General features: G+C 46.7%; 1 protein-coding gene across 6 annotated transcripts in view; it reads right to left on the bottom strand.

Annotated features, from left to right (window-relative positions):
- Nucleotides 1-14414, bottom strand: part of Nsd1 (nuclear receptor binding SET domain protein 1) — a 109254-nt gene extending 94840 nt beyond the window's left edge. For 2 of the 6 annotated variants that reach the window (XM_036188183.1, XM_036188189.1), the window contains exons 1-2: nt 12874-13061; nt 10779-11722 (exon numbers count right to left, since the gene is read on the bottom strand). In XM_036188183.1, the coding sequence (XP_036044076.1) occupies nt 10779-11705 (927 nt within the window). In that variant the 5' untranslated portion in view covers nt 11706-11722; nt 12874-13061. Of the gene's footprint in view, nt 1-10778; nt 11723-12585; nt 12847-12873; nt 13062-13724; nt 13993-14251 lie in introns of those variants that run through there. The other 4 variants (XM_036188187.1, XM_036188186.1, XM_036188184.1 and 1 more) reach the window with 4 other exon arrangements.
- Between the last annotated feature and the right edge of the window lie 10151 nt (nt 14415-24565).

Genomic DNA, 24565 nt, shown 5'->3' with positions numbered 1-24565 from the left:
CTGAGCCACTGCTCCAGTTCTTCTTTGTCTGTTTGTTTTCTGACATAGGGTCTCCCATGGATAACCCCAAGGTGACCTGAAACTCACCACATGTAACCTGGACTAGTTTCAAACTCAAGGTCCTCCAGCCATGTGTTACTGGCTTGGCTGAGACAGGATCTCACTATGAAGTTCAGGCTGCCCTCAAATTCTCTATCCTCTTGCTTTAGCCTTCTGAGGGCTGCAATTATAGGCTATCCTTAGCTACACACATGTTTAATCATGCAATGAGATACATACAAGGCTAGTTATTGAAGAACTTAGGTACATTAGCAAAATACTGAAAACAAGCCAGGCAGTGGTGGCGCACACCTTTAACCCCAGCAGATGCATGGGGATCTCTGAGTTCGAGGCCAACCTGGTCTACAAAGCAAGTTCCAGGACAGTCAGGACTGTTCATCAATGACTAGTTATTAATTGTGGTACATCCAAACAATGACCTGAGGGCATAAAAATGAAGCAATTGATGGCTGAAGAGATGGCTCAGCAGTTGAGAGCCCTTAATGGTGCAGTTCCCAGCACCCACATGGCAGCTCACAGCAGTGTGTAATTCCAGTTCCAGGGGAAATTTAATACCCTCTCTGGCCTTCCAAGGCACTGCACACACATGGTACACATACATATCAGGCAAACATTCATACACATGAAATATAAATAAAATCTGTTTTAAGAAAAGGAAGAAAGCAGGCCGGGCGGTGGTGGCACACACCTTTAATCCCAGCACTCGGGAGGGAGAGGCAGGAGGATCCTTCTGTGAGTTCAAGGCCAGCCTGGGCTACCAAGTGAGTTCCAGGACAGACTCCAAAGTTACAGAGAAACCCTGTCCTGAAAAACCAAAGGGGAAAAAAAAAAAAAGGATAAGGTGATTCTTTTGTGTGTTTATATTGTATTTATGCATGAACACACGTGTTTGAGCAAAAGCAGATAAGGGGGAAAAAAAAGGATAATTTGTAGAAACTGCTTTTCATGGGTTCCAAGATCAGGTAATCAGGCTTGGGGGCAAGTGCATTTACCTGGTGAGCCATCTTGCTGAATCCCCTTTATTTTGAGACAGGGTCTTATGTAGCCCAGGTTGGCCTCCAACTCGTAGTGTAAACCAAGATAGCGTGGAGGTCTGGTTTGGCCTCTAACCACCAATGACTGGAATTACTGGTATGCCCCACCACATCTAACTGTAGATACAGAATATAGCCAACCATCTATCACAGATAAAACATATTAAGGTACAGATAGTAAAGAAGAGCTACCAAGGGTTTTTTTTGCTTTTGTTTTCAATTGTGTAGGTGGGTATATAGGCCAAATGATAACGCTTCTTAGTCTCAGCTCCTCAGGAGGGTAAGACAGAAGAATTGCCTGATCCCAAAGGTATAAGGGTGAACCTAAGCAACACAGAAAGACCCTGAAGAAAACAAGACTAAGTATTTTGCATGAAAAAAATTGTTTAAAGTATTATTTAATGGGCGTTGTGCACGCATATCTGTGTACCACAAGCATGCATAATGCCCATGGAGTTCAAAAGCAGGACATCAGATCCCCTAGAACTAGAGTTACAAACAGTTGTGAGCCACCATGTGGGTGTTGGGAATTAAACCCCAGTAGTCTTCTGGAAGAGCAGCTCTTATTCACACTGAGCCATCTCTCTGGCCCCCATATGAAAACTTTTATACTTTGCTTCTTAAAACATAAAGCAACTTTCAATTACTGAAGGAAGTAAAACAATATGAAACGTAAATGGAATGTTTATAAATGAAAACCTTTAACACTTACAAAGCATCTTTAGTCTAATACAATTGGGGAAGGGAGGACTGTGGGGAGAAACAGGTACAAAAGAGCCCTTGAGAAAAGAACTGTTAACAGTTACTGAGAGGTTCCCAATATAAACTGAGAAGATGAGAAAAAAGCTGAAGTCATGGCAAGTTAAAGGCCAACCTACTCTGCATAATCCTGTCCTAAAAAAAAAAAAGAATTATCCTTAGATTACTACAAGACTATAAATGCAAATAAAGTTACCATAAGAGCCCCCCAAAAATAGAGACTTTATTAAAACAGGTCTTTCTAGATTTTGCACTACCAGGGAAAATAATGACAAAAGCCAATTTTAACATTTTTGGTGAATATACTCTATACTGGATATAATTATTAAAAATAATAACCTTGGTGATGGAGAAATGTCTCAGTTGTTAAGAGCACTTACTGTTCTTCCAGAGGACCTGGGTTCAATTCCCAGAACCAACATGGCAGTTTACAACTGCCTGTAACTGTACCTCCAGGGGACCTGACACTCTCACACTGATATACATAAAGGCAAAATATCAATACACATAAAATAATAAATAAATCATTAAAAAAAGATCAATTAATCTTCATATTTCAAATACTAAACTTAAAAGGTAGAATTTTCTCATGCTCACATTATATTTTGTAGTAAAATGCAAGCAGAAGTCATTTGCAAAAATGCTGCCCTTTGTTAAAGATTTAAACCAGGCAGTGGTGGTGCACTGGGAGGCAGAGGCAGGCCCATCTCTTGTGTTCAAGGCCAGCCTGGTCTATAGAATGAATTCCACAACAAGCCAGGGATACACATAGAAACCCTGTCCCAAAAAAAAACCAAAAACAAAAACACCCCACATAGGTAAGGCTAGGAGTATAGAAGAATTCCCTATTATGAACAAGGCCCTGAGTCCAATCTCTAGTACTAACAAGAAAATAAGAATTTTTAACAGGGAGGAACCTTGAAGCAGATTCTCACTCTAATACAGGCTATCCTATAACTTAAACTCAAAAATCCCACCTGCCTAAGCCTCCTGAATACTCGGACTGTAAGCTATCATGGGCCCAGCTTTTGTTCTGGTTTTCTGAGACAAGATCTTTTGTATCCATCTTTCTGCCCCAGCCTCCCAAACACTAATGTTACACACACATCTTACAAAACACAGGTCTTTAATACATTTTATATAGAAGTACAGATGGTCTTTTTTTGCTTTTTAAACATGATCTCATTATGCAGCCCTAACTGGCCTGGAACTTACACTGATCTGCCAGTCTGTGCTTCCCAACATGCATATACCAGGTATGGTGGGTACATGTTTAATTCCAGCACTGGGGAGGTGGATGGAAGACTATATATAAAGTTCACAGCCATCTTCCACTAAAAAAGGAGTTCAAAAATACCCTGGGATACTGGGGGATTTTTTGTTTTTGTTTTGATTTTGAGACATCGTCATCTCACTTAGACTGTTCTTGAATTAATTAGCAGACAATGACCTTGAACTTCTGATCCTCCTGCTTCCACCTCTCAAAAGGTAGAGTTACAGATGCTTTTACCACACTTGATTTTTCTTTTTTCCTTTTTATTTTCTGTGTAGCCCTGGCTGTCTTGGAACTAGCTCTGTAGACCAGGCTGTCCTCAAACAGAAATCTGACTGCCTCTGCCTTCCGGGTGCTGGGATTAAAGGCGTGCACCACCACCGCCCGGCCCAGGATACTCTTTTTTAAAAAGGAGAGAAAAAAGAGTACTATGGTTATTTTATACAAGGTCACTGTCATGTAAAAAGCTGTTTTATAAAACTACATTTATGGTCAGGTATGGTAGTGCATGCTTTTAATCCCAGCACTTGGGAAGCAGAGACAAATTGATCTCTGAGTTTGAGGTCAATCTGGTCTGCATAGTGAGTTCCAGGCCAGTCAGGGTTACATAGAGACCCTGTCTGAATGAATGTAAAATCACATTTGTGTGTGTGTGTGTGTATAATACAGAAGTCAGGGAACACCGAGTGGCAGTGGCACACCTTTAATCCCAGCACTTGGAAGGCTAAGGCAGGCAGATCTCTGAGTTCAAGGCCAGCCTGGTCTACAGAGTGAGAGCCAAGAAAGGCACCAAAACTACACAGAGAATAAAACCCTCTCTCTCTTTTTTTCTTTTACCAGAGCTGAGGACCGAACCCAGGGCTTTACCCTTGCTAGGCAAGCACTCTACCACTGAGCTAAATCCCCAACCCCAGAAACCCTGTCTCAAAAAACCAAAAAGAAAAAGAAATAAATAAAAAGATAAAAAGGGGGGGGGCCTGGAGAGATGGCTCAGAGGTTAAGAGCACCGACTGATCTTCCAAAGGTCCTGAGTTCAATTCCCAGCACCCACCTGTGGCTCACAACCATCTGTAATGAGATCTGGCGCCCTCTTCTGGCCTGCAGGCATACATGTAATAAGTAAATAAATCTTTAAAAAAAAAAAAAAAAAAAGCCAGGAACAACTTTTAACAATCAGGCCTCTCCTTCCACCACGTGGGTCCCAGGAACTGAAGTTATCAGGCTTGGGGGCAAGTGCTTTTCACTGACAACTATATCTTACCAGCCCAAAATATGAAAAGAACTTTAAAGGCCTTTATAATTTCATCTAGCAGCAGCTAGATTAATTTTATGTTATATATATTAATGAATTATTAAGGATATATATTATATATAATATTAATATATTAAGGGTACATGAGTACATCAACTTATTGGTTCAACAAAATTTCTAAAAATCGAAACTATTTATAAACTATGGGATCACAAAATGTAAGTAGATAGGCATTGAAGCACATGCCTACAATCTCAGTAGTGAAAAGGAAGATTAGAAATTCAAGGTCATCCTCACTTACTCAGTGAGTTTGAGGTCAGCTGACTGAGTCTCATAGTATAGGCTACTCCTGATACTCCTGATACTCAGGAGGCAGAGATGGGAGGATAGTGAATTCAAAGCCAAGCCAGGTAATTTAGCAAGAAGCCTGTCTCAAAATAAAATGTAAAAAAAAGGAGCTACAGCAAAGCACCTGCCTGTAGCAGGAATCTTAAAAGTTCTTATTAATAAAATCAAACCTGAGGCCAGTTATTGGAATGCTGGAAAATCAGAGAAGCAGAACAAGCCACAGCTTCCTCACCTCACCAATTCCTCGGCTGATCCTGTTTCCTCTGACTGGAAACCTCTGAGTCCTCATCAAGAATGAATCAAAGCTGAATTGCTATTCACAGCCTGAAAGCTTAACCAGCCAAAAGCTTCTAGTTCCTGGTTTTCACACCTTATATCCCTTTCTGCTTTCTGACGTTACTCCCTGGGACTAAAAGCTCGCTTTCTGGGATTAAAGGCGAGAGTCACCAAGCTTGGCTGTATCCTTCAACGCACAGAGATCCGCCTAGCTCTCTGCCTCCCAAGTGCTGGGATTAAAGGCATGTGCCACCACCGCCCAGCTTCTGCTATGGCTTGCTATTAGCTCTGACCCCCAGGCAACTTTATTAACATACAAATATAATCACATTTCAGTACAAATAAAATATCACCATGTATGGAAACAATTCCCAACATTAGCCACCCCCACAAATGAAACCTCTGAAGACGACTGTCTCAACAGGTGGTAGGCAAGGCAGCAGGGCTCAGGAGTACAAGTCACCTGGACTATACTAGCAAAATGGTTATCGTTATCATCACCACCAATGCTGCTAGCACTAGACAGTTTAGTTTGAAAACAAACAAAATATATTAATATATTTAGCAAAGACAAAATACAGGCCGGGTGGTGGTGGTGCACACCTTTAATCCCAGCACTCGGGAGGCAGAGCCAGGTCAATCTCTGTGAGTTTGAGGCCAGCCTGGGCTACCAAGTGAGTTCCAGGAAAGGCGCAAAGCTACACAGAGAAACCCTATCATAAAAAACAAAAAACAAAAAAATAAAAACAAAAACAGAAACAAAAGACAAATAGCAGGGGCTTGAGAGATGGCTCAGTGGCTAAGAGCACTAGCTGCTCTTCCAGAGGTCCTGAGTTCAATTCCCAGCAACCACATGGTGGCTCACAACCACCTGTGTTAGGATCTGATGCCCCCTTCTGGCATAAAGTCAATAGAGCACTCATATACATAAGATAAATAAATAAACCTTTAAAAAAAAGCAAATAAGCATGGGACTGGACAGATGGATCAGAGTTTGAGTGTACTGGTTGTTCTTCCATAGAACTTGGATTCAGGGGCTGGAGAGATGGCTCAGAGGTTAAGAGCACTGACTGTTCTTCTAGAGGTCCTGAGTTCAATTCCCAGCAACCACATGGTGGCTCACAACCATCTGTAATGAGATCTGGCGCCCTCTTCTGGCCTGCAGTCATACATGCTGTATACATAATAAATAAACAAATCTTTTTAAAAAAAAAGGGGGGGGGGGTTGGGGATTTAGCTCAGTGGTACAGTGCTTGTCTAGAAAGCACAAGGCCCTGGGTTAGATCCTCAGCTCCACAAAAAAAAAAAAGCCGGGAGATGGTGGCGCACGCCTGTAATCCCAGCACTCGGGAGACAGAGCCAGGTCGATCTCTGTGAGTTTGAGACCAGTCTGGTCTACAGAGCTAGTCCAGGACAGCCTCCAAAGCTACAGAGAAACCCTGTCTCAAAACACAAACTTGGATTCAATTCCCAGCATCCATATGGGAGCTCACAACCCTCGGTAACCTAAGTTCCAAAAGGTCAGATGTCCACACTTCTAGCCTCCAAGGACACTGTACACAAGTGATATACAGGTATTCATAAAGGTAGAACACCCATACACAAATATATTTTCTTAAAAAGCACACATTAACCTACCAGCAAAAATATAAGTTAAAACCACAATGAAGGAGCCAGCAAGATGTAGTAATATATACTTGTAGTCTCAGCACTCCTAAAGCAAGATAGGAGGCAGAGACAGGAAAACTGCCTAGAAATGCATGGGCCAGAGAGCCTGGAGTACAGAGAATAAACAAGAGACCCTACGTTAACAAAGTGCAAGCAGATAACTAAATCCAGCAAGTTATCCTCTGACCTGCATGTGAGCATTGTGGCATGTCCACATGTGAGCCTGCGCATGCATGTCCACAAATAACTGAATTAAATGGTTTTAGGAACACAATGGGGCTATCAAGTAAATAACCTGAGTTCAATCTCCAGAGCCCACTTAGTAATGAGAACTGACTCTCACAAATTGTCCTCTACCCTCCTTATGCATGCTTGGTAATAAATGAGTAAAGTTCAAATCACAAATACTCCCTAGTTTTGTTTTTATGTGAAACCTAGGGCCCCATGTATGGGATATGTAGCTACTGAACTATAACTCCAGTTGCTGTTATTTGCTTGGGACTTGGTGGTATGTTTATTTTTGGTGTGTGTGTGTGTGTGTGTGTGTGTGTGTGTGTGTGTGAGAGAGAGAGAGAGAGAGAGAGAGAGAGACAGACAGACAGACAGACAGACAGACATTCTTGCTATGTATTCTAGGCTGCTTTTGAATGTACTATGTAACCCAATCTGACCTAGATCTCATCATACTTGATCCTTCAGAGTGCTGGGATTTACAGGTTGAGTCATTCCACTTTGTCTTATTGTTTTTGATAAATATTTTAAAGATTTTTTATATTTATTTACTTTTCTTCGTTCTATTTTGTGTACAAGGCATTTTGTCTGCATATATATATATATATATATATATATATATATATATATATATATCCATCATATGCATGCAGTGCCCCAGGAGACCAGAAGAGGGAGTCAGATCTCCTGGGACTGGAGTAACAGAAGGGTCACTATGGGGATTCTAAGAACCAAACCTAAATCCTCTGAAAGAGGAGCTAGTGCTCTTTAACCACTGAGCCATCTCTCCAGCCTCTCAAGATTGAACTTTTTAATTATGTAGATGTGTAAGACCATGGAGACAAGAAACATCAGACCTCCCTGGATCTGGAGTTACAGGCAATTAATTGTAAGCTGCCTGGTACAGATGCTGGGAATCATACTTGGGTCCTCTAGAAGAGGAGTGGGCACACTTAAATGCTGAGTTGTCAATTTAGCACACAAACCTTTTTGAAACATTTTATTGTGTAGCCCTGACTGACCTTGAACTCTCTATGCAGACCAGACTGGCCTGGAACTCAGAGATCCACCAATCTGTGCCGTTGAGCGATAGGATCAAAAGTGTGTGCAACAACACCCAGCATTTAAATCTCATTCTGTAACCCAGACTGGCTTCAAAATCAAATCCTGCCTTCAGCCTCCCAAATGCTGGGATTACTGACATGTGCCATGATATAGAGTTTAATACTACATTTTAATAATGACTATGATATAAGGTGAAAAGATCAGTTTACAATTAGATTTTCTTAAAGTTCCAAAGTCATCTAGAGGCAGTTTTCACACAGTGAAGTTGTAGCTAAATGAATCAATGCAGTTGATGAGCAATCATTGTGGCACATGACTACAATGGCAACAGGGAAATTTTGAGTTTGAGGCTAGTCTAGGCTTCTTGGAAAGAAACAGGTGCGGTCAGGTGGTGGCGCGAGCCTTTAATCCCAGCAAGCGGGAGGCAGGCGGATCTCTGTGAGATTGAGACCAGCCTGGTCTACAAAGCTAGTTCCAAGACAGCCAGGGCTACACAGAAAATAAAAAGGAAAAAAGAAATATCAAGTGTGGTAAAGCTTCTGTTAACTCCACCTTTTGAGGTGGAAGCAGGAGGATCAGAAGTTCAAGGTCATTGCCTGCTATATAGAAAGTTCAAGAGCAGTCTAGGTGACATGACACCCTGTCTCAAAACTACATGCATAGGTAAGATGACACAGCAGATGAAGGAACTTGCCATCAAGCCTGATGACCTTAGTTTAATCCCCAGGCCCCACAGAGTGGAAGGCCAGAACCAACTCCACAAGATGTCTTCAGACCTCCACATGTGTGCCATGCCTTGTGTGTGTATGGGAATAGTATCAAAACCACATGCCAATTAATGAATATTAACCAAAAGTTTAAAATACAAACAAATCTGTAAAGAGAAAATTAGGAGTTACTTCAAAGGAGACTTGTAAATCACTAAAAGCTAGTTGTGCTCAATCCTGACTAAAATGTTCATGTACCATAAAGACTCACATCATTTTTTGGTTTGGATACTGTAGCTCAGGCTGGCCTCAAACTCAAGGCACTCCTCCTGCCTCGGTTTCTTGAGTGCTAATAGGCATGAGCCACACATCTGGCTTACTTTCTCTTTTATGACATCTCTTTTTACCACAAGGCTATGAAGACCCACCCAGTGAGACAGTATAGACTAAAGTGATAAGTCACTGCCTTTTCAAACTGTTGAGATCTAATCTTATTTTCAAGATGTCACCTAGTATGTGCAATGTATACAGGTTTCTACTAAGAAAAAGAAGTAAAAAGAAATTCTACATCTATACAAGTTTGTCAACTACCACGTTAGATGCATAATATTCTCAAAAGGATAAATGGAGGGGAGGGGGTTTTGAGACAAAGCCTCATATTTTAGAGCAAGTTGACTTAGAACTCACCCTCCAGAGTGTTAAGATTGTAGATGTGAGCCACTATGCCCAGCTCTGTTGCAGTTTTAACAGGACCAGCACTAGACTCCAGATAGTTGATGAGAACTACAGGTTTACATTTCTATGCCTCTACTCAATCTATCTCTACACTCAACTCTAATGCATTTGTGAAAATAAAGACAAAACTATGCACACGTACAATAACCATCAACATGAACCTAAGAAAAGCTGTTTGAGCTGCCAGTAGGTTTTCAAAATAAACTATATACTCTAATATACATCCAGGACAACAGAAATTCAAGACATCCACCACAGCCATTTTTAAGCTAAGAAACCAGAGTATTAAACCACAGCTGACATCAATCAACAGAGGCAAAGGTGACACAGGCACATTCTCTCTCTGCAACTTTAAAGATCCACAGAGGAAGGGTTAAATTAACTTTTAATGCCCTAAAAACAGTCATCTACATACTACAGAAAAGTTCTTATGAAATCTAAGTTGTATTTTCAGGCATCTGTTGACTCCTCTTTGATGACATTATTGGTGACCGTGACACTACAGGGTTAGAGCAGAAGCAAAACCAGCCTCCAACATGTAAAGCTGAAAGTGATCATTTCAGAAGTGCTGAAACTGGGGCTAAGAGAGGTCAGCCAGTCATAAACTAGTCAGGAAACCCTTAAGTTCTAAAAGATAACAACTTCATCTCCCATTACCCTCCAGCAATACATGACACTGAGACTCATGTATTCCTCTCCATTTCTATACGCATGCACATGCTTGCACATAGGACGGCTCCATAGATACACTTCAAATTTTAAAACTAGAAAAGCTTATCAAGCCCAACTTGGTGGTGGCAGTTTTCAGAGGCTGTTAACATTACAAGTAGTTCAGAAAAAATTAACCTAATTTAAATTTTGAGTGCTGGCCAAGAAAGCTTCTCATCTTAGCCAAGTTAAATCTGTGCCCAAAATGCACTTCAACTTGAAGCAAGTCTGGCCCACAAGAAAACTAGCCATGCTTTATGCAGCAACAGGACTCCAAGTCACTCAAGGTCCCCCTGATCTGATGGCATCGGCAAACCAAAGCTCTCTGGGTTTTTTGTTGTTTTGTTTGTTTGTTTCTTTAAAGCTAATCAAATGTATACCTACCTGTATCTTCAAAGTATAAACCTGACCTCAGTCAAACACCCTTAGAGCTTTAACACTTAGCCAATCCTCAGTGGAACAATTTGGGATAAACTATAAAGAACCAAACTCACACAACAGAAATAAGGTTTAAAAATCAAGGTAAAATTTCCCCAAAAAAAGCTCATCGTTAGCTTCCAGCTATGAACTGGCAACAAAAACAAATTAGTTTAAGCTTCCCTTCAAGTTGCCTGCATATATACATTCAAGTATATATTTAAGTTGTACCAAAAGCTGCTTACAAATGGCAATTCCTGTGAAGTAGATGATGATGAAGTTCCAGGTAATTCTAGCATGTTTCCTAATGTACTGGTACTGGAGTCTGGATCATCCTGAAAAGATAAATTTATTGAGTTAAATTGCTCTTCTATGGTAATGTCTGTATCTCCTAGTGAAATGGGGGCTGGGAGGAGGGCTGTTTTTTCATTGCTTCCGTCCACTTCACTTCTTTGTTTATTTTTCTGGTTTTCAGTTTCAGGAGCTAATGGCAAGAATGGCCGTTTGACTGCACCAGGTCTACTCTCTGGTGTGCTGTCTTGTTCACTTCCCATGGCCATTTCTACACCGGTTTCTGATTTAGGCTCATTATTGCAGGTGGCATTGGTCTGAGTTTCCTCAAAGATCTCCTCTATACTCTCATCCTCTGTGACTGGCTGTTCTGAGTCCATTTCAGAATCTACATCTGCATCGTCCACACAAGGAGAATTCTCAAAGTGCAGAAAGCCATTCTTGGTCGTCTCTGTCACTCTTAACTGGAGTTCAGGGGAGTTATTACAAGAGGGATCCTGTTTCATAGCAAGTGCTGCTGGACCACCAGGACTCAAGGAAGTGCAAACAATTGGCGACTGAGCTCTTGAATCACTTTTTGCAGGGTCTTGAAAGGATTCTGATCCATCAGCAGACCCACTTAAATACTCTACATTGATCATGGAGGCCAAATCCTGTAGTCTCCGCAGTGGAATGTAACAAGATGGAGAATCTTGTCCATAAGCATTTTGGGATGTTCCACTGGCAGTCGGTAACTGCATAGTACACCCTTTAAGTGGCTCAGAAAAATTGGATTGACCATTACCGAAAGGGCTGTCCTTGTCTTCAGGGGCATCTAAATTCACTGGATTAGAAAAGGGCAGCAGACAATTCCTTCTAGATAGTTCACAAGTCTGATCCATACTGTGCCCGCATCAACCTGGAATCCAAAAGACACAGCAATTAATCTAAGTTAACAGACCATCTGACTCTTCTCTTCAAAATGGCAGCCACTTCTGAAGGCCTAGTGGCCTTTCTGCTGCACTTCCAAGGACGGAAAAAGTTCTCCAGGCTGACGACAGGAAAATGGCCTCAGTGAGTCTCCGCGAACTACATCTTCCCGGAGCTGAGCAAATCCTGCCACATGGAAACAGCCCGTTCCTCTTCCCTGCACTGCAGGCTGGTGGACACCGGGGCTGAACTAAAATTAAAACGCTTTGGCAGTCAAAATTCCCAGTCTCAAACGAGAACCCTCCTCCTCCCCACGCCCAAGGTCTGGCAGCCAAATCTCTTGAAAGAAAAGGGGCTGCAGGTTTGGGGGGCAGCTTCTGCACACACAAAAAAAGGGATCCCCCTCCTCCTCTTCCTCCTCCTCCTCAGCAAGCTGGGCGCAGCGGTCACAATAGCGCTGCACCCCGCGCCCAGCCGGCGCCAGAGCCTTTGCAGCTACCGTGCGCAGGCCTCAAGCAAGTTGGCCGAGGCGGGTGTGCCCCGGAGCTCGCCCTCCTGACTGCACACACACTGGGTTCGCGGCTGCAAGAGCCTAGAGACCGGGACGCGGCCGGGAGAGAAACCGGGGCGGCCGGCGAAGCCGAGGCAGGGTAGCAGCAGCTGCTACCAGCTTGACAAACATGGCTGCTGCTGCTGCCGACGCCGACGCCGCCGCCGCCTGCCCGGGCCGCGCTCCTTCCCACCGCCGCGGCAGCACCTCCCGGCAGCGCCGTCGGCACTCATCAACACTCAGCAGCTAGCAAAGTTTGCTGCGGGAGGGCGGCCGCCCCCGCGCCCGCCCCAGCCAGCTACCTGCGGGGAGGCCGAGGCCGAGGTGCGCGCGGGGGGGGACGGCCGGCGATGCACGGGCCGCGCTGGGAGGAAGTTCGCCGCCGCAGCCCGGCCGGCTAGGCCCGAGGCCGGCTGGGAGTGATGGAGGAGGGGAGGGGGCCGCCGCGGCAGCGCCGCCAGCCACCAGCCCTGCTCGGCCACCGGCCCTCCGCCGGGCCCCTCACCTCGCGGGCACCACCATCTTCCCGGCCCGGCCCTTGCCCCCTCCCCCTGCCCTCCGCCCGTCGCCCACCCCCGCGCACTAGTTACCGTGCCCCGCGCCCCCTCCCGGGCCGGCTGGGGGGAGGGGGTGACCCTCATTACACCGGGGCGCGGGCAGAGCGGAGGGCAGGGAGAGGAGCCGCTCGCCGCACCCCCCTCCCCCCCGCGTCTCTCTTCAGGCGAGAAGGCGGCGAACGCGACCTGCCCCGGCCTATTCCTCCGCCGCCGCCGCCGCCGCCGCCGCCGCCTCCTCCTCCTCCACCTCACACCCCCACCGCGCGCGCCCCCGCGGCGGGCGGCGCGTGCTACGGAGAGCGCCTCGCGCTGGCCCGCGTGCGGCGGGAGCCCCGGGAGCGCGCGCGCGCGCCCTCCTCCTCCTCTCCCCCCCCACCCCCACCGCGCGCGCGCGCGCGCTCCCAGGCCTCACTCTTCGGGGGTTCAGGGCGGGTGAAGTCGGGCTGGCGAGCGGGCGGCCCAATCAGCGGAGCTGCTGCTGCCGCCCCCTCCCCTCCCCCGGGGCGCCCGCTCACGGCCCGGGCCTACGGGCTGGCCCCGCTGCCCGGGCGGGGCCGGAGGCAGGCTCCCCGGGGGCCTCGCGCGCCTCCGGGGAGTGTCGGGGCCTGCGGGCGTCGTGGGTGGCATGGCGAGCCCTTCACCTACCTCGGGGCTCCGCGCCAGCCCCTGGTTGCACACGGCCTCCGCGCCCTACTCAGCCTGAGCCCCAGCCCCGGAGACACCTGGCCTGGCCCAGGCCTGGCCTGCCGGCCCTGCTCAGGCCCGCGTCAGCCCCGGCCTCCATCTTAGGTTACAGCCCGGGCTCCCCATCCACTGGGCACCTGCCCTCAGCCCGCTGGTTTCGACCCGAGGCCAAGGCTCCCCCCTCTCGCTGTAGGGCTCACCTGGGGGCCTGCGACAGGGTCTTCGAGGCCTCAGGCCCCGAGCAGACGTGGCCGCAGGTGAACCCCCTTGCCCAGCCGCACCCCAAACCCACACCACCACCACTGCCGACCAAGCTGAACAGGAAACAAAATGGAGGCAGCAGCTCGGGTCTGCCTCCCCGAGCCAAGCCTGCACGGCCCTGGGGCTCCCTTCTGCCGCAGGCTCGACGCCCGCGAGGCCGGGGGCTGGCTCCTCCCGGGAGCCTCGGGCAGCCGCCCTAGAGCAGCGCAGGCGGGCCCGGGACTCGGCCCTGCGGTCCCCACAGCCCCTCACCCGCCACCCCTTCCCTTCCCCCTTCCCTCATTCCTCTCCCTCCCCGAGCCGGGCGGTGCGGGGTGAGCGGCTCCGGGTTGCTGGGTCGGGTTACCCTGCCGGGCACTGGCCGCAGGACCGTGGCCTAAGCCCAGGGATGAGGCCGTGAGACCCCGCAGCCCTGAGCCCACGCCCCGCACCCCGGCCGGGATGCAGCCTAAGAGCGCGCCCGCACCTCGGCCTGCCGCTGTGCAGCCCCCGCCCAGTGAGGCCGAGTCCCTAGTCCAGACACCGCGGGGACGAAGCTCCTTCGTCACCCTCGGGCCCAGGGGTCTTCGCTGCCCCGGGCGGGGCGAGGGGAGCCCTGGGGGAGGGGTCCACTAATCCCTGCACCGCCTCCCGCGCCTCGTCTGGGTCTGGGCCTGGCACCGCGGCCCGGGCTGCGGGCGCTGGCGGGCTTGGGGAAGGTGCGGGCGCGCGGGGCTAGGGCCCGGGAGGGGCAGCGCCTCGCACAGCGGACGCTGCAGTTCTCCGCACCCAGGCAGATGGCCCTCTCGAGCGCGCCTCACCCCTGAGGCCCAGGCTTCGGCTCCCCTGCGGGACTGCACGGGGACGGCGGACAGTCTAGCAGGTCCGGCCAAGCCTGAAAGTCACGAGCCCCCGGCCTAGGGACACGCTGCATTAGGATGATGGGAACCTCCGAGCGTGCACTCAGCACTGGGGCCCCGCAGCACCGATCTAGTAGGGCGGTAGCGCGTCCATTCCTCAAAGACAGTGGAAGGACAGGTCAGGGAACCTAAGCCAGGCCTGATCCCGCAACTCCAGTCCCCTGAGGCTCTTCTCCCTTCCCGGCCCGGCTGCTTCCTGGGCTTGCTTCACAGCAAGAAGCTCACCTCAGGCATTACTTGGTCCCTAGAGCGTTAAGCGCATCCTTGTTCTTGAGAGAAAGCCATATTGGACCGCCAAAGAATTTCCGCCTCTTCCAGAAAGCCTTCTGTGATTTGGAGTTCATTTTAAAGCAGAGGGCGCCGCCCTCGATGGCCACGTGACCACCATTCCTCCAGAGGCTTAGTAAATGTGCACAGTTATGGCCCCAGTAGAGTGTTTACTGGGGGCCCTCTGGTAACCAGACCCCACCAGGGAGAACAGCCACTTTTGGAGATCTCCTGCCTTGTATCTCTACCGGTGGGGTATCTGTAATGGGTGAGCCAAACTCCATCCTTCCCTGGCCTTCACCTGGTGACTGGATCCAGCAAGCCGCAACTCAGGATGCTTCTAGCTGTTTTGCTGGCCAAGACCCACAATCCATTAAAAAGGCTCAAAAATAAGCTTTTAGTATAGCTTCAGCAAGTGCTGGACTCTGCCCCTGCCAAGAGAGCAAGTGAGTTTCCTTAAAGAAAGCGCGCCGTGGAACCAAAAGCAGTGAGGGATTGTGACCTCAGAGGTTCTTTAGGTTGAAGACCGAGATACTCAAGTTTCCAGATGCAAAGGTGACTGGCAGTTTTCCCTGTGCTAGAACTAGCCTGAGAAGCTGGGGCATAATTCAGGGTCCTATCCCATGGGGACCACCTTTTGTTCTACTGAGGAGTTGCTCTTGCTTGCTCCATCAGGCCATTCAATAGGAAAGCTCTAGCTGGTTCCTTTTTCACAACTAATAGTTGGAGCCGGTCATTTCTAACTGACAGTTACCCCCAATGCTAATGACTCCAATCAAAGTTCTTCCCAGTGCATAGCCATTTTGATGTACTTGGAACAGCCACTGGATGGGCTTGAAGAAGTCATTTTATCAGCCCCCAGCCTCAGTGACCTCACCTGTGACCTCCAAGTCACAGGCAACTGGGGCACCCCATGACAGGCTAACAATCCACCCTTAGCAATTACACACAGCGCCCGGTGAATGCTGAAATGTAATTCATTGTTTCCTTCAGCAACCATTTCCTACATTCTAGGCAATGGACTAGGCTCTGGGGAAGCAAAATATAAGATGTTATACCAGCAATCCTGTTGGCCTCAGGGGGGAAATGGTTAAATAAAAATACTGAGGTGTGGAGAGAGATTATTAGCTGATCTCTGCACACTACTGCCCTGCAGGAACCCCTCTTCCTGCCTTCCGACCACCCCTACACTCAGGATGACCTAATTCCTGACTTATGTAATACTGGAGCCTGAGGAAAATCAGACTTCCCTGGGCCTCTTACAAATTGTCTACCACAGTGACCAACCAGCATGCTGACTGGAGCTGAGTTGACTATCTTCTCAGGCTTATATTCTCACAAGGATACTGAATCCTTAAGTGAGAGGACGGTCTTCCTATAGGATGGGTTCTGGAGTGTACACCTAGCTCTCCTCTGGCTGGTCACAACTCAAGAACCTATTCTGGGCCGGGCGGTGGTGGCACACACCTGTAATCCCAGCACTCGGGAGACAGAGGCAGGTGGATCTCTGTGAGTTCCAGGCCAGCCTGGTCTACAGAGATAGTTCAGGACAGGCTCCAAAGCTACAGAGAAACCCTGTCTCGAAAAAACAAAACCAACAACAACAAAAAAAAAAACTATTCTGGGCCTGTATGTCTCATCTAGAAACAGATGAGAATAAATGCTTGCTGGATGTGTGTTATGCATTAGACCCCACCGAGCACTCGGCACACACCTGTTCCTTTAACTCTTTGCTAGTCTGTGAAGAATTAAGACTAGGAGGCCAAGCCCTTTGTGCAAGATCTCAGAACCATTACTTTCACCGGTGTGGTGAGCCACCATCCTTGTTCTAGCCTGCACACTTAACAGATGCTGTGAGAAGCCAGGCATGTTGGGCACACAGATGTGCAGGGATTTGAATGGTAGGCAGTGAGGTTACCTTAGCCTCCATTTCCTCCTCTGTAATCCATGGTTATTTTATCATGATTCCTGCCCTGATGAGAGAGGTACTTGCTGGGATTGTTGGCTGTGCAGCGATCTCTTTAGAACCGTTCCTTCTGATTTGTTAATTCAGCAAATACTTGTTGAGGATGAGCAGAGCCTTGTGGAGAAACAACCCAGCAGTGCTAGAAGAGCACCCAGCAGCAGGTCTGGACAGGACTTCAAGGGGCAATTCTGAAGGATGAAAGGAACAGTCAGGGAGGGGGCACAATAGAGATTCCAGCAGAAGGACCCAGAGAAACACCATTTGGGGGGAGCTGGCCGTGACCATGGTCTAGAGCACGGGCCAGGAAGCTGTAGGTGCCAGAGGAGGCTGAAATGAAGATAGGAAAGACCACAGGCCTGATCGTGAAGGACCTTGGAAGGAGCTGGGGTGCCAGGGAAGGATAATGGCGTGAGTTTTGCCTGTAGACTAAAAACAGTCCGCTATTATCTGAATGCACTAGAAGCACACCACAGTCCCAGAAAGGATCCTGCCTCTGGTATGTGCTATGATTGTCATATTCCACAAACAACAGTAGCTTATCCTCATCCAAGACACTCATTTAATCCACTGGGATGGGCACTCTTATTATTTCCATCTTGCAGGCATGAAACATGATATGCACACAGCCAAACTTCCATCCTCTGCTCAGTTCATACTCTTTGTTCTCAATCAGGGCTTGGCAGAGACATGGAGGCCTCTGATAATTCACCCCAAATGCAGATAGTGGACACTGTGACCATCCCTTCTGGTGAATCCATGAGTCGCTTCCTTCATGTCTCCACCCTGGTGGTTCACCAAAGCTAAATTACACTCCACTTGAGATCAAGGCCAGGCTGGCCACATCAGAGGTCAGAAAGCTCTGTAAAAGAAAAGTTGTCTTCCTGTCCCAAATACCAGGTGTAAATTAAACTGTAGCTCTATCATATCTATAGCTCTAACTCCAAGGACTCCAGCTGCCACTGTCAAGTTTTCTTCCCCTCAAATATCACTTTGAAAAATCCTGTGTATGATAGCAACTACCTCATCACTTAGCCAAGTGGCCTGGTGCCAAGACAGGCCACATTCCCTCATATGAATACTTGTGCTGGTCCCTCTGCCTGGCAAACAAATGTTCATATTGGTGTAGAGGATGCCTCCTCAAATCTGGTGGTGGCGCACACCTTTAATCCCAGCACTTGGGAGGCAGAGGCAGGTGGATCTCTGTGAGTTCCAGGACAGCCAGGGCTACATAGAGAACACTTGTTTCAGGGGGAAAAGAAGAAGAAGAAGAAGAAGAAGAAGAAGAAGAAGGAGAAGGAGGAGGAGGAGGAGGAGGAGGAGGAGGAGGAGGAGGAGAAGAAGAAGCAGCCTTCTCTTAAAGGTGTTGCCCATCACCTAAAAACATGATCCTTTGCGATACTATTGCTTCTTAATCTGGTCTCAGCAAGTGGGAGAGCCCTACAACAAGACACAGGGCACATAGTTCTCTGGCCTCTAAGACTAAGCTTAAAGCAGTGAGGCTCAAAGAATGTCACCAGAAAAGAATTCCTAACTCTGCTCTGTCCTTCCCTCACCCCCAGCCTACATCTGACCTGTTTTGAAGGGTTTCTAGGGTCAACCCTAGTTGTATATAAATAAAGAATGACAACAGAACAGAAGTTGACAGTAATAAAAGCAGGCCGTGCTTGGTGGCACACACCTGCAACATTAGCACTTGGTATCAGAAACAGAACGATGGGGAGTTCAAGGCCATCCTGCAACATATAGCAAGTTCAAAGACAACCTCGTCAATATGAGACACTGAGAAAAGACAAACAAAGCAAAACAAACACCCACCAAGTATATGGGAAGACAAACTATGTGAAGTGGACCAGCCTGGCCCTGGGCCCTTAGCAGAACAGCTGTAGCTTTCCACTAAGTACGTTCCCCCCACCCATCCAGCTCCTTCCATGGACATCTGATTTTGTTGGTGAATCTCTACCCTGATTCCATTGGATGGAGGGGAAGGTAGGAGAGTGCCAGGCTTGAGCAGCCTGGGGGACTGGCACAAGCAAGCTCCTACAGCTGAGAACCAGGAAATGGTGTGCCTTCAGTCTAAGAGGTGACTTTTACAGCTCACCCAGCCATCACCTCCCTTCAACAGGAGGAGATCACATTTGCCGGACAGAGCAGATGGAGGTGCGGCGTGCCTGTGGCCGACCCGGTAAGTGACGGGATGGCACTGTTTCCACTAAGGCCAGGAAAGATGAAGGTGATGAGACTCTGGATGAAGGCTTGGTGAACCGACAGGAACCTGCTTCAGGTAGGTTGGAGAGAAAATGGAAAAAGAGGTGAAAAAACAAGAAGGACCAGAAATGGCAGAACACGCCTGTAGTCATAGCGGGTGAGAGGTAGAGGCAGGAGAATCGGGAGTTCAAAGTGAGACTGAGCTAAATAATCAGTGTGAGGCCAGCCTGGACTATTTGAGACCCTGTGTGAAAAAAAACAAGTCTAGAGGTGAGAATAGTAGATGATCTTTTTTTCTGTGTTGGTGATAGTGGTACTAGAGACTAGATCTAGACCAGTGAATCTCAATCTTCCTAATACTGTGGCCCTTTAATACACATCATCATGTTGTAGAGACATCAACCATAAAGTTATTTTTGTTGCTACTTTGTAACTGTAGTTGTGTTACTGTTATGAATTGTAATGTAAATATCTGTGTTTTCCCATGGCCTTAGGAGAACCCTATGAAAGGATCGTTTGACCCAGAGGGGGTTGAGACCCCTTGGTTGAGAACCACTTTGCTCCTGCTTAGCAAAGGTCAGTAGCTATTCTGTACCTCATTGACCCAGGACTCCTTTAAAGATCCAGAGTGGGGCTGGAGAGATAGCTCAGAGGTTAGAGAACATTGGCTGTTCTCCCAGAGATCCTGAGTTCAATTCCCAGCAACCACATGGTGGCTCACAACCATCTGTAATAAGATCTGGCTCCCTCTTCTGGCTTACAGGGATACATGCAAACAGAATACTGTATACATGATAAATAAATACATCTTTTTTTTAAATAAATAAATCTTTTTTTAAAGATTTGTTTATTTATTATGTATACAGCATGTATGACTGCAGGCCAGAAGAGGTCACCAGATCTCATTACAGATGGTTGTGAGCCACCATGTGGTTGCTGGGAATTGAACTCAGGACCTCTGGAAGAGCAGTCAGTGCTCTTAACCTCTGAGCCATCTCTCCAGCCCAAAATAAATAAATCTTAAAAAATAAAAGAAAAAATAAGAAAGATTCAGAGTGGCTGGATGAGATAGGTCAGTGATAGGGCACTTGTCAGTATACCAGGCCCTGAGTTCCACATAACTCAGATTTGAAATGGATTTTCTTATTTTACTTATTTATTAATCTATTTATTTTTGATACAAGGTCTCCACTGAAGCCCAAACTGATTTCTGACTCTCAGGCACCCTGCTACAGCCTCCAGGATGCTGGGCCAGGCATCTCTATCAACTTGACACGAAAGACTCCAGATGGCAAAACTAGGCTCCATCATCAAATCCCTCACCCCATTCATACTGACTTTCAGTCAGAAAAGAGTGGAGTCTGTTTTTCAATTAAAACCAGTGTACTGGCTTTGGGATGTTACTCAGTGGTGGGAAGACTGCCTAGTACCCACGAGGCCCTGAGTTCTATCTTCAACAGGGGATTTTGGAAGACCAAGTTCTGGAAATTTGTTCTACTAGTATCAGCCATGCTCAGAAGAATCTTTACACACCCTGGGTGAACCCAAGATTAGGCAGAGCAAGGACAGCATCCTGGCAGAGGTGGGCTTTCTAAAGAGACTAGAGAAGGCTGGGGATACACCCCAGTGGTAGAGTTCTTGCCTAGTCTGTGAGGCCAAAGTCCAACCCAGCAAAGAAAAGGAAGATTTTTTTTTCTATCATCAGCTTGATACAGTACAGATTCTTATCCTAATAGTAAAATGTTTCACTGATGCTTACCCAGTGATTGAATAAAACCAAAACTTATAAGCCACAGTCATCCTAGAATTCCTCCTGCTATGTAGCCTCTCTGGATCTGTGAGTTGCAGTCTGATTGTCTTTTGCTTTATATATAGTATCCACTTATGAGTGAGTACATACCATGTTTGTCCTTCTGAGTCTGGGTTACCTCACTCGGGATGATTTTTTTCTAGTTCCATCCATTTGCCTGCAAATTTCATGCTGTCATTGTTTTTCTCTGCTGAGTAGTACTCCATTGTGTATATCTCCCACATTTTCTTAATCCATTTTTCAGTTGATGGGCATCTAGGTTGTTTCCAGGTTCTGGCTATTATAAATAGTGCTGCTATGAACATAGTTGAGCATGTATCTTTGTGGTATGGTTGAGCATTCCTTGGGAATATGCCCAAGAGTGGTATGGCTGGTATGTGGTATGTCCTTAAAAGGACAAAAGAAACTCAGTTCCCCAACCCACCCCCTGCGCTCTGTAGTTGTTTTTGTTTTGAGACGGTCTCAGATAGCCCAGACTGGCTTCAAACCTTGCTATGTAGCTGAGGATAACCTTGAACTCCTGGTCTTCCTGCTTCTCTATGCTGAGTGCAGAGATTAGAAGGGTGAGTCAACATGCGTGTATATCTTTTTACTGAGATATAAGTAATATATTGTAAATTCACCTCTCTAAATACATATACAACCCAGTGGCTCAGAGGACAAGAACATTTGCTACCAAGACTTACAGCCTGAGTTTGACCCCTGGGCCCTGCAAGGTTGAAGGAGAGAGCCAACTCTTACAAGTCCTCTGGCCTTCAGTGTACAATGTGACACACATACACACATAAAATTAAATATGTAATAAAATTTTCAGCCAATGGTTTCCAGCGTAATCACAACACTCTTAAAAACAAGTCCATCTTTGGCTAGAGAGATGGCTCAACGTTTAAGAGCACTGGCTGCTCTTCCAGAGGTCCTGAGTTCAATTCCCAGCACCCACATGGAAACTCACAACTGTCTGTAACTCCAGTTCTAGGGGATCTAGCATCCACACACAGATATACATGCAGGCAAACATCAATGCACATAAAATATAAATAAATAAATCATTAAAAAAACAGGCAGTAGGTGGTAGCACAAGCCTTTAATTCTAGCACTCAGGAGGCAGAAACAGGCCAATCTCTGAGTTTGAAGCCAGCCTGGTCTACAGAGTGAGCTCCAGGACAACCAGGGCTACACAGAGAAGTCCTGTCTCAAAAAAACAAAAGTAAATATATTAATTAAAATGAGATGGGTCCAGGTATGGTGCATATCTTTAACCTCAGCACTGAGGAGGCAAGCCTGGCCTACATAATGAGTTCTGTGCTAGCCAAGACTCCACAGTAAGACTCTATCTCAAAAATAATAAGCAAATAAAATGAAATGAAATGAAAATGGGTTAGCAGGTAAAGTGTTTGCTATGAAAGCCTGATGGCCTGACCTCAGCTCTGGAGCCCACATAAAGGTGGGAAAACCTTAAGTCTCCTGGGGTAAGAGTTTTGACCTGTCTCTGCACCATCCTTGAACTTGTTTTCTTTTAGAAACGCATAGTCAAAGATGAAGGCATGCCTGTACCCCAGGTTTGTGCCCTTGAGCATGGCACCCAGCCCATTGTATATCAGGCCCCTTGGCCTTCCACATGCTTCCCAGGCTTTTCTGAGCAGCCCAGCAGCTGTTCCAGCGTCTACTAGACTCATTCCTGCTCTTCCTCAGCCTTTCCCAGTCTTTGGCCAGTCCATTTGATTTATTGTCTAGTTTTTCTTTTTTTTTATGGGATCTAGCCAGTGAGCAAGGGGTCTTTCTGTTCAGTAGATGAGGCTGGCTTTGAACTCACAGAGATTGGCCCACTCTGCCTCCCAAATGCCAGAATTAAGTGTGTGCCACCACAATTGGCAATATATATTTATTTTTAATTAAAGAAGTTGAAAAGCAATTGAAGATACCTGACATCAGCCTTTGACTTCCACACACACATCACATACAGACACACACAGAAACATACATACATACACACATATACACATACAAATATACACATAGACATACACATACACCACACACACACTACACACACTCACATATACACACTACACTCACACACACATAAACATACATACATACACACATACAAATATACAGAGACATACATATACACCACACAGATATACACACACACATACACCACACACATATACATACACACACACAGAAACACACATATATACACATACACACATACCCTCACACATACACATATGCAAATATGCACATATACATACAAACACACCACATACAGAGAGAGACATACATACACACATACACATATACACACTACACTCACACACACCACACACATATACATACACAGAAACACACACATACATATATGCACACACATACACATACAAATATACACACAGACATACATATACACCACACACAGAAACATACATACATACATACACTCACACACATATATATACACACACAGAAACACACATATATACACGTGCACACACACCATACACACACAACTCAGTCAGTAAATTGCTTCCCTTGCAAGCACAAGAATGTTAAGTTTAATTTCCGGGAGCCATGGGTTTTTTTTGTTTGTTTGTTTGTTTTGTTTTTCGAGACAGGATTTCTCAGTGTAGCTTTTGTGCCTTTCCTGGAACTCACTTGGTAGCCCAGGCTGACCTGGAACTCACAGAGATCCGCCTGGCTCTGTTTCCCAAGTGCTGGGATTCAAGGCATGCACCGCCACCACCTCCACCACCACCCAGTGGGAGCCATTTTTTTTTTTTTTTTTTAAGCTGGGTGTGGTGCTTGCCCTTGAGTATTGGGAAGGCAGAGCCTAGAAGAGCCTTGGGACTCACTGGCCCTAGTTACAGCCTACTTGGCAAGTTCCAGGCCAGTGAGAGACCCTAAAGGAAGGGAGAGAGAAAGAAAGAAAGAGAGAGAGGTGGGCCATGTCTAACTAAGGAAAGACATCCAGTGTTGTTTTCTGAACACACACACACTCACACACAATGAAGAGACACAGAACAAGGAGTGGAGGCTCAGGGTTCTACCAGGTGCTCAGGAAGCTAGGCAGGATTGCCGTAAAAGTTTGAGGCCAGCCTAGGATATATAATGAGATCCTATCTGAAGAAAGAAAGCTAAGTTGAGCATGTTGGTACATGCCTTTAATTCCAGCACTCAAGAGGCAGAGGTAGGAGAATCTCTGTGAGTTTGAGACCAGCCTAGTCTATGTAGCAACCTCCAGAACAGCCAGGACTACATAGAGACCCTGTCTCAAAAAACAAAAACAACTAACCAAACAAAAACCAAAATTACAAAAAATATTTATAAGTATAATAAGGCTTTTGTGTGTGTTTGTGTGGCTTTGGTTTTGGGGGTTTTTCTTTGTTTTATTTTTTGTTTGTTTCTGGTTTTTCAAGACAGGATTTATGAGGCTGTTCTTGAACTCACAGAGATCTGCCTGTCTCTGTCTTCCAAGTGCTGGGTGTCTCCCTGCACTGCCATTACCAGCAGTGTAAGGTTTTTATAGCTAACTTCTCTAACTCAGCTTTTCTCTTTCTCCTTTCTTTTCTTTGTCTTCTCCCTCCAGACAAAATCCCACCAGCTTCCACTAATCATTACACAGCACAGGTC

Source organism: Onychomys torridus, chromosome 5 (genome assembly GCF_903995425.1).
Source record: "Onychomys torridus chromosome 5, mOncTor1.1, whole genome shotgun sequence".
Classification (NCBI taxonomy): Eukaryota; Metazoa; Chordata; class Mammalia; order Rodentia; family Cricetidae; genus Onychomys; species Onychomys torridus.
This window is presented reverse-complemented; position numbering and strand designations above follow the sequence as displayed.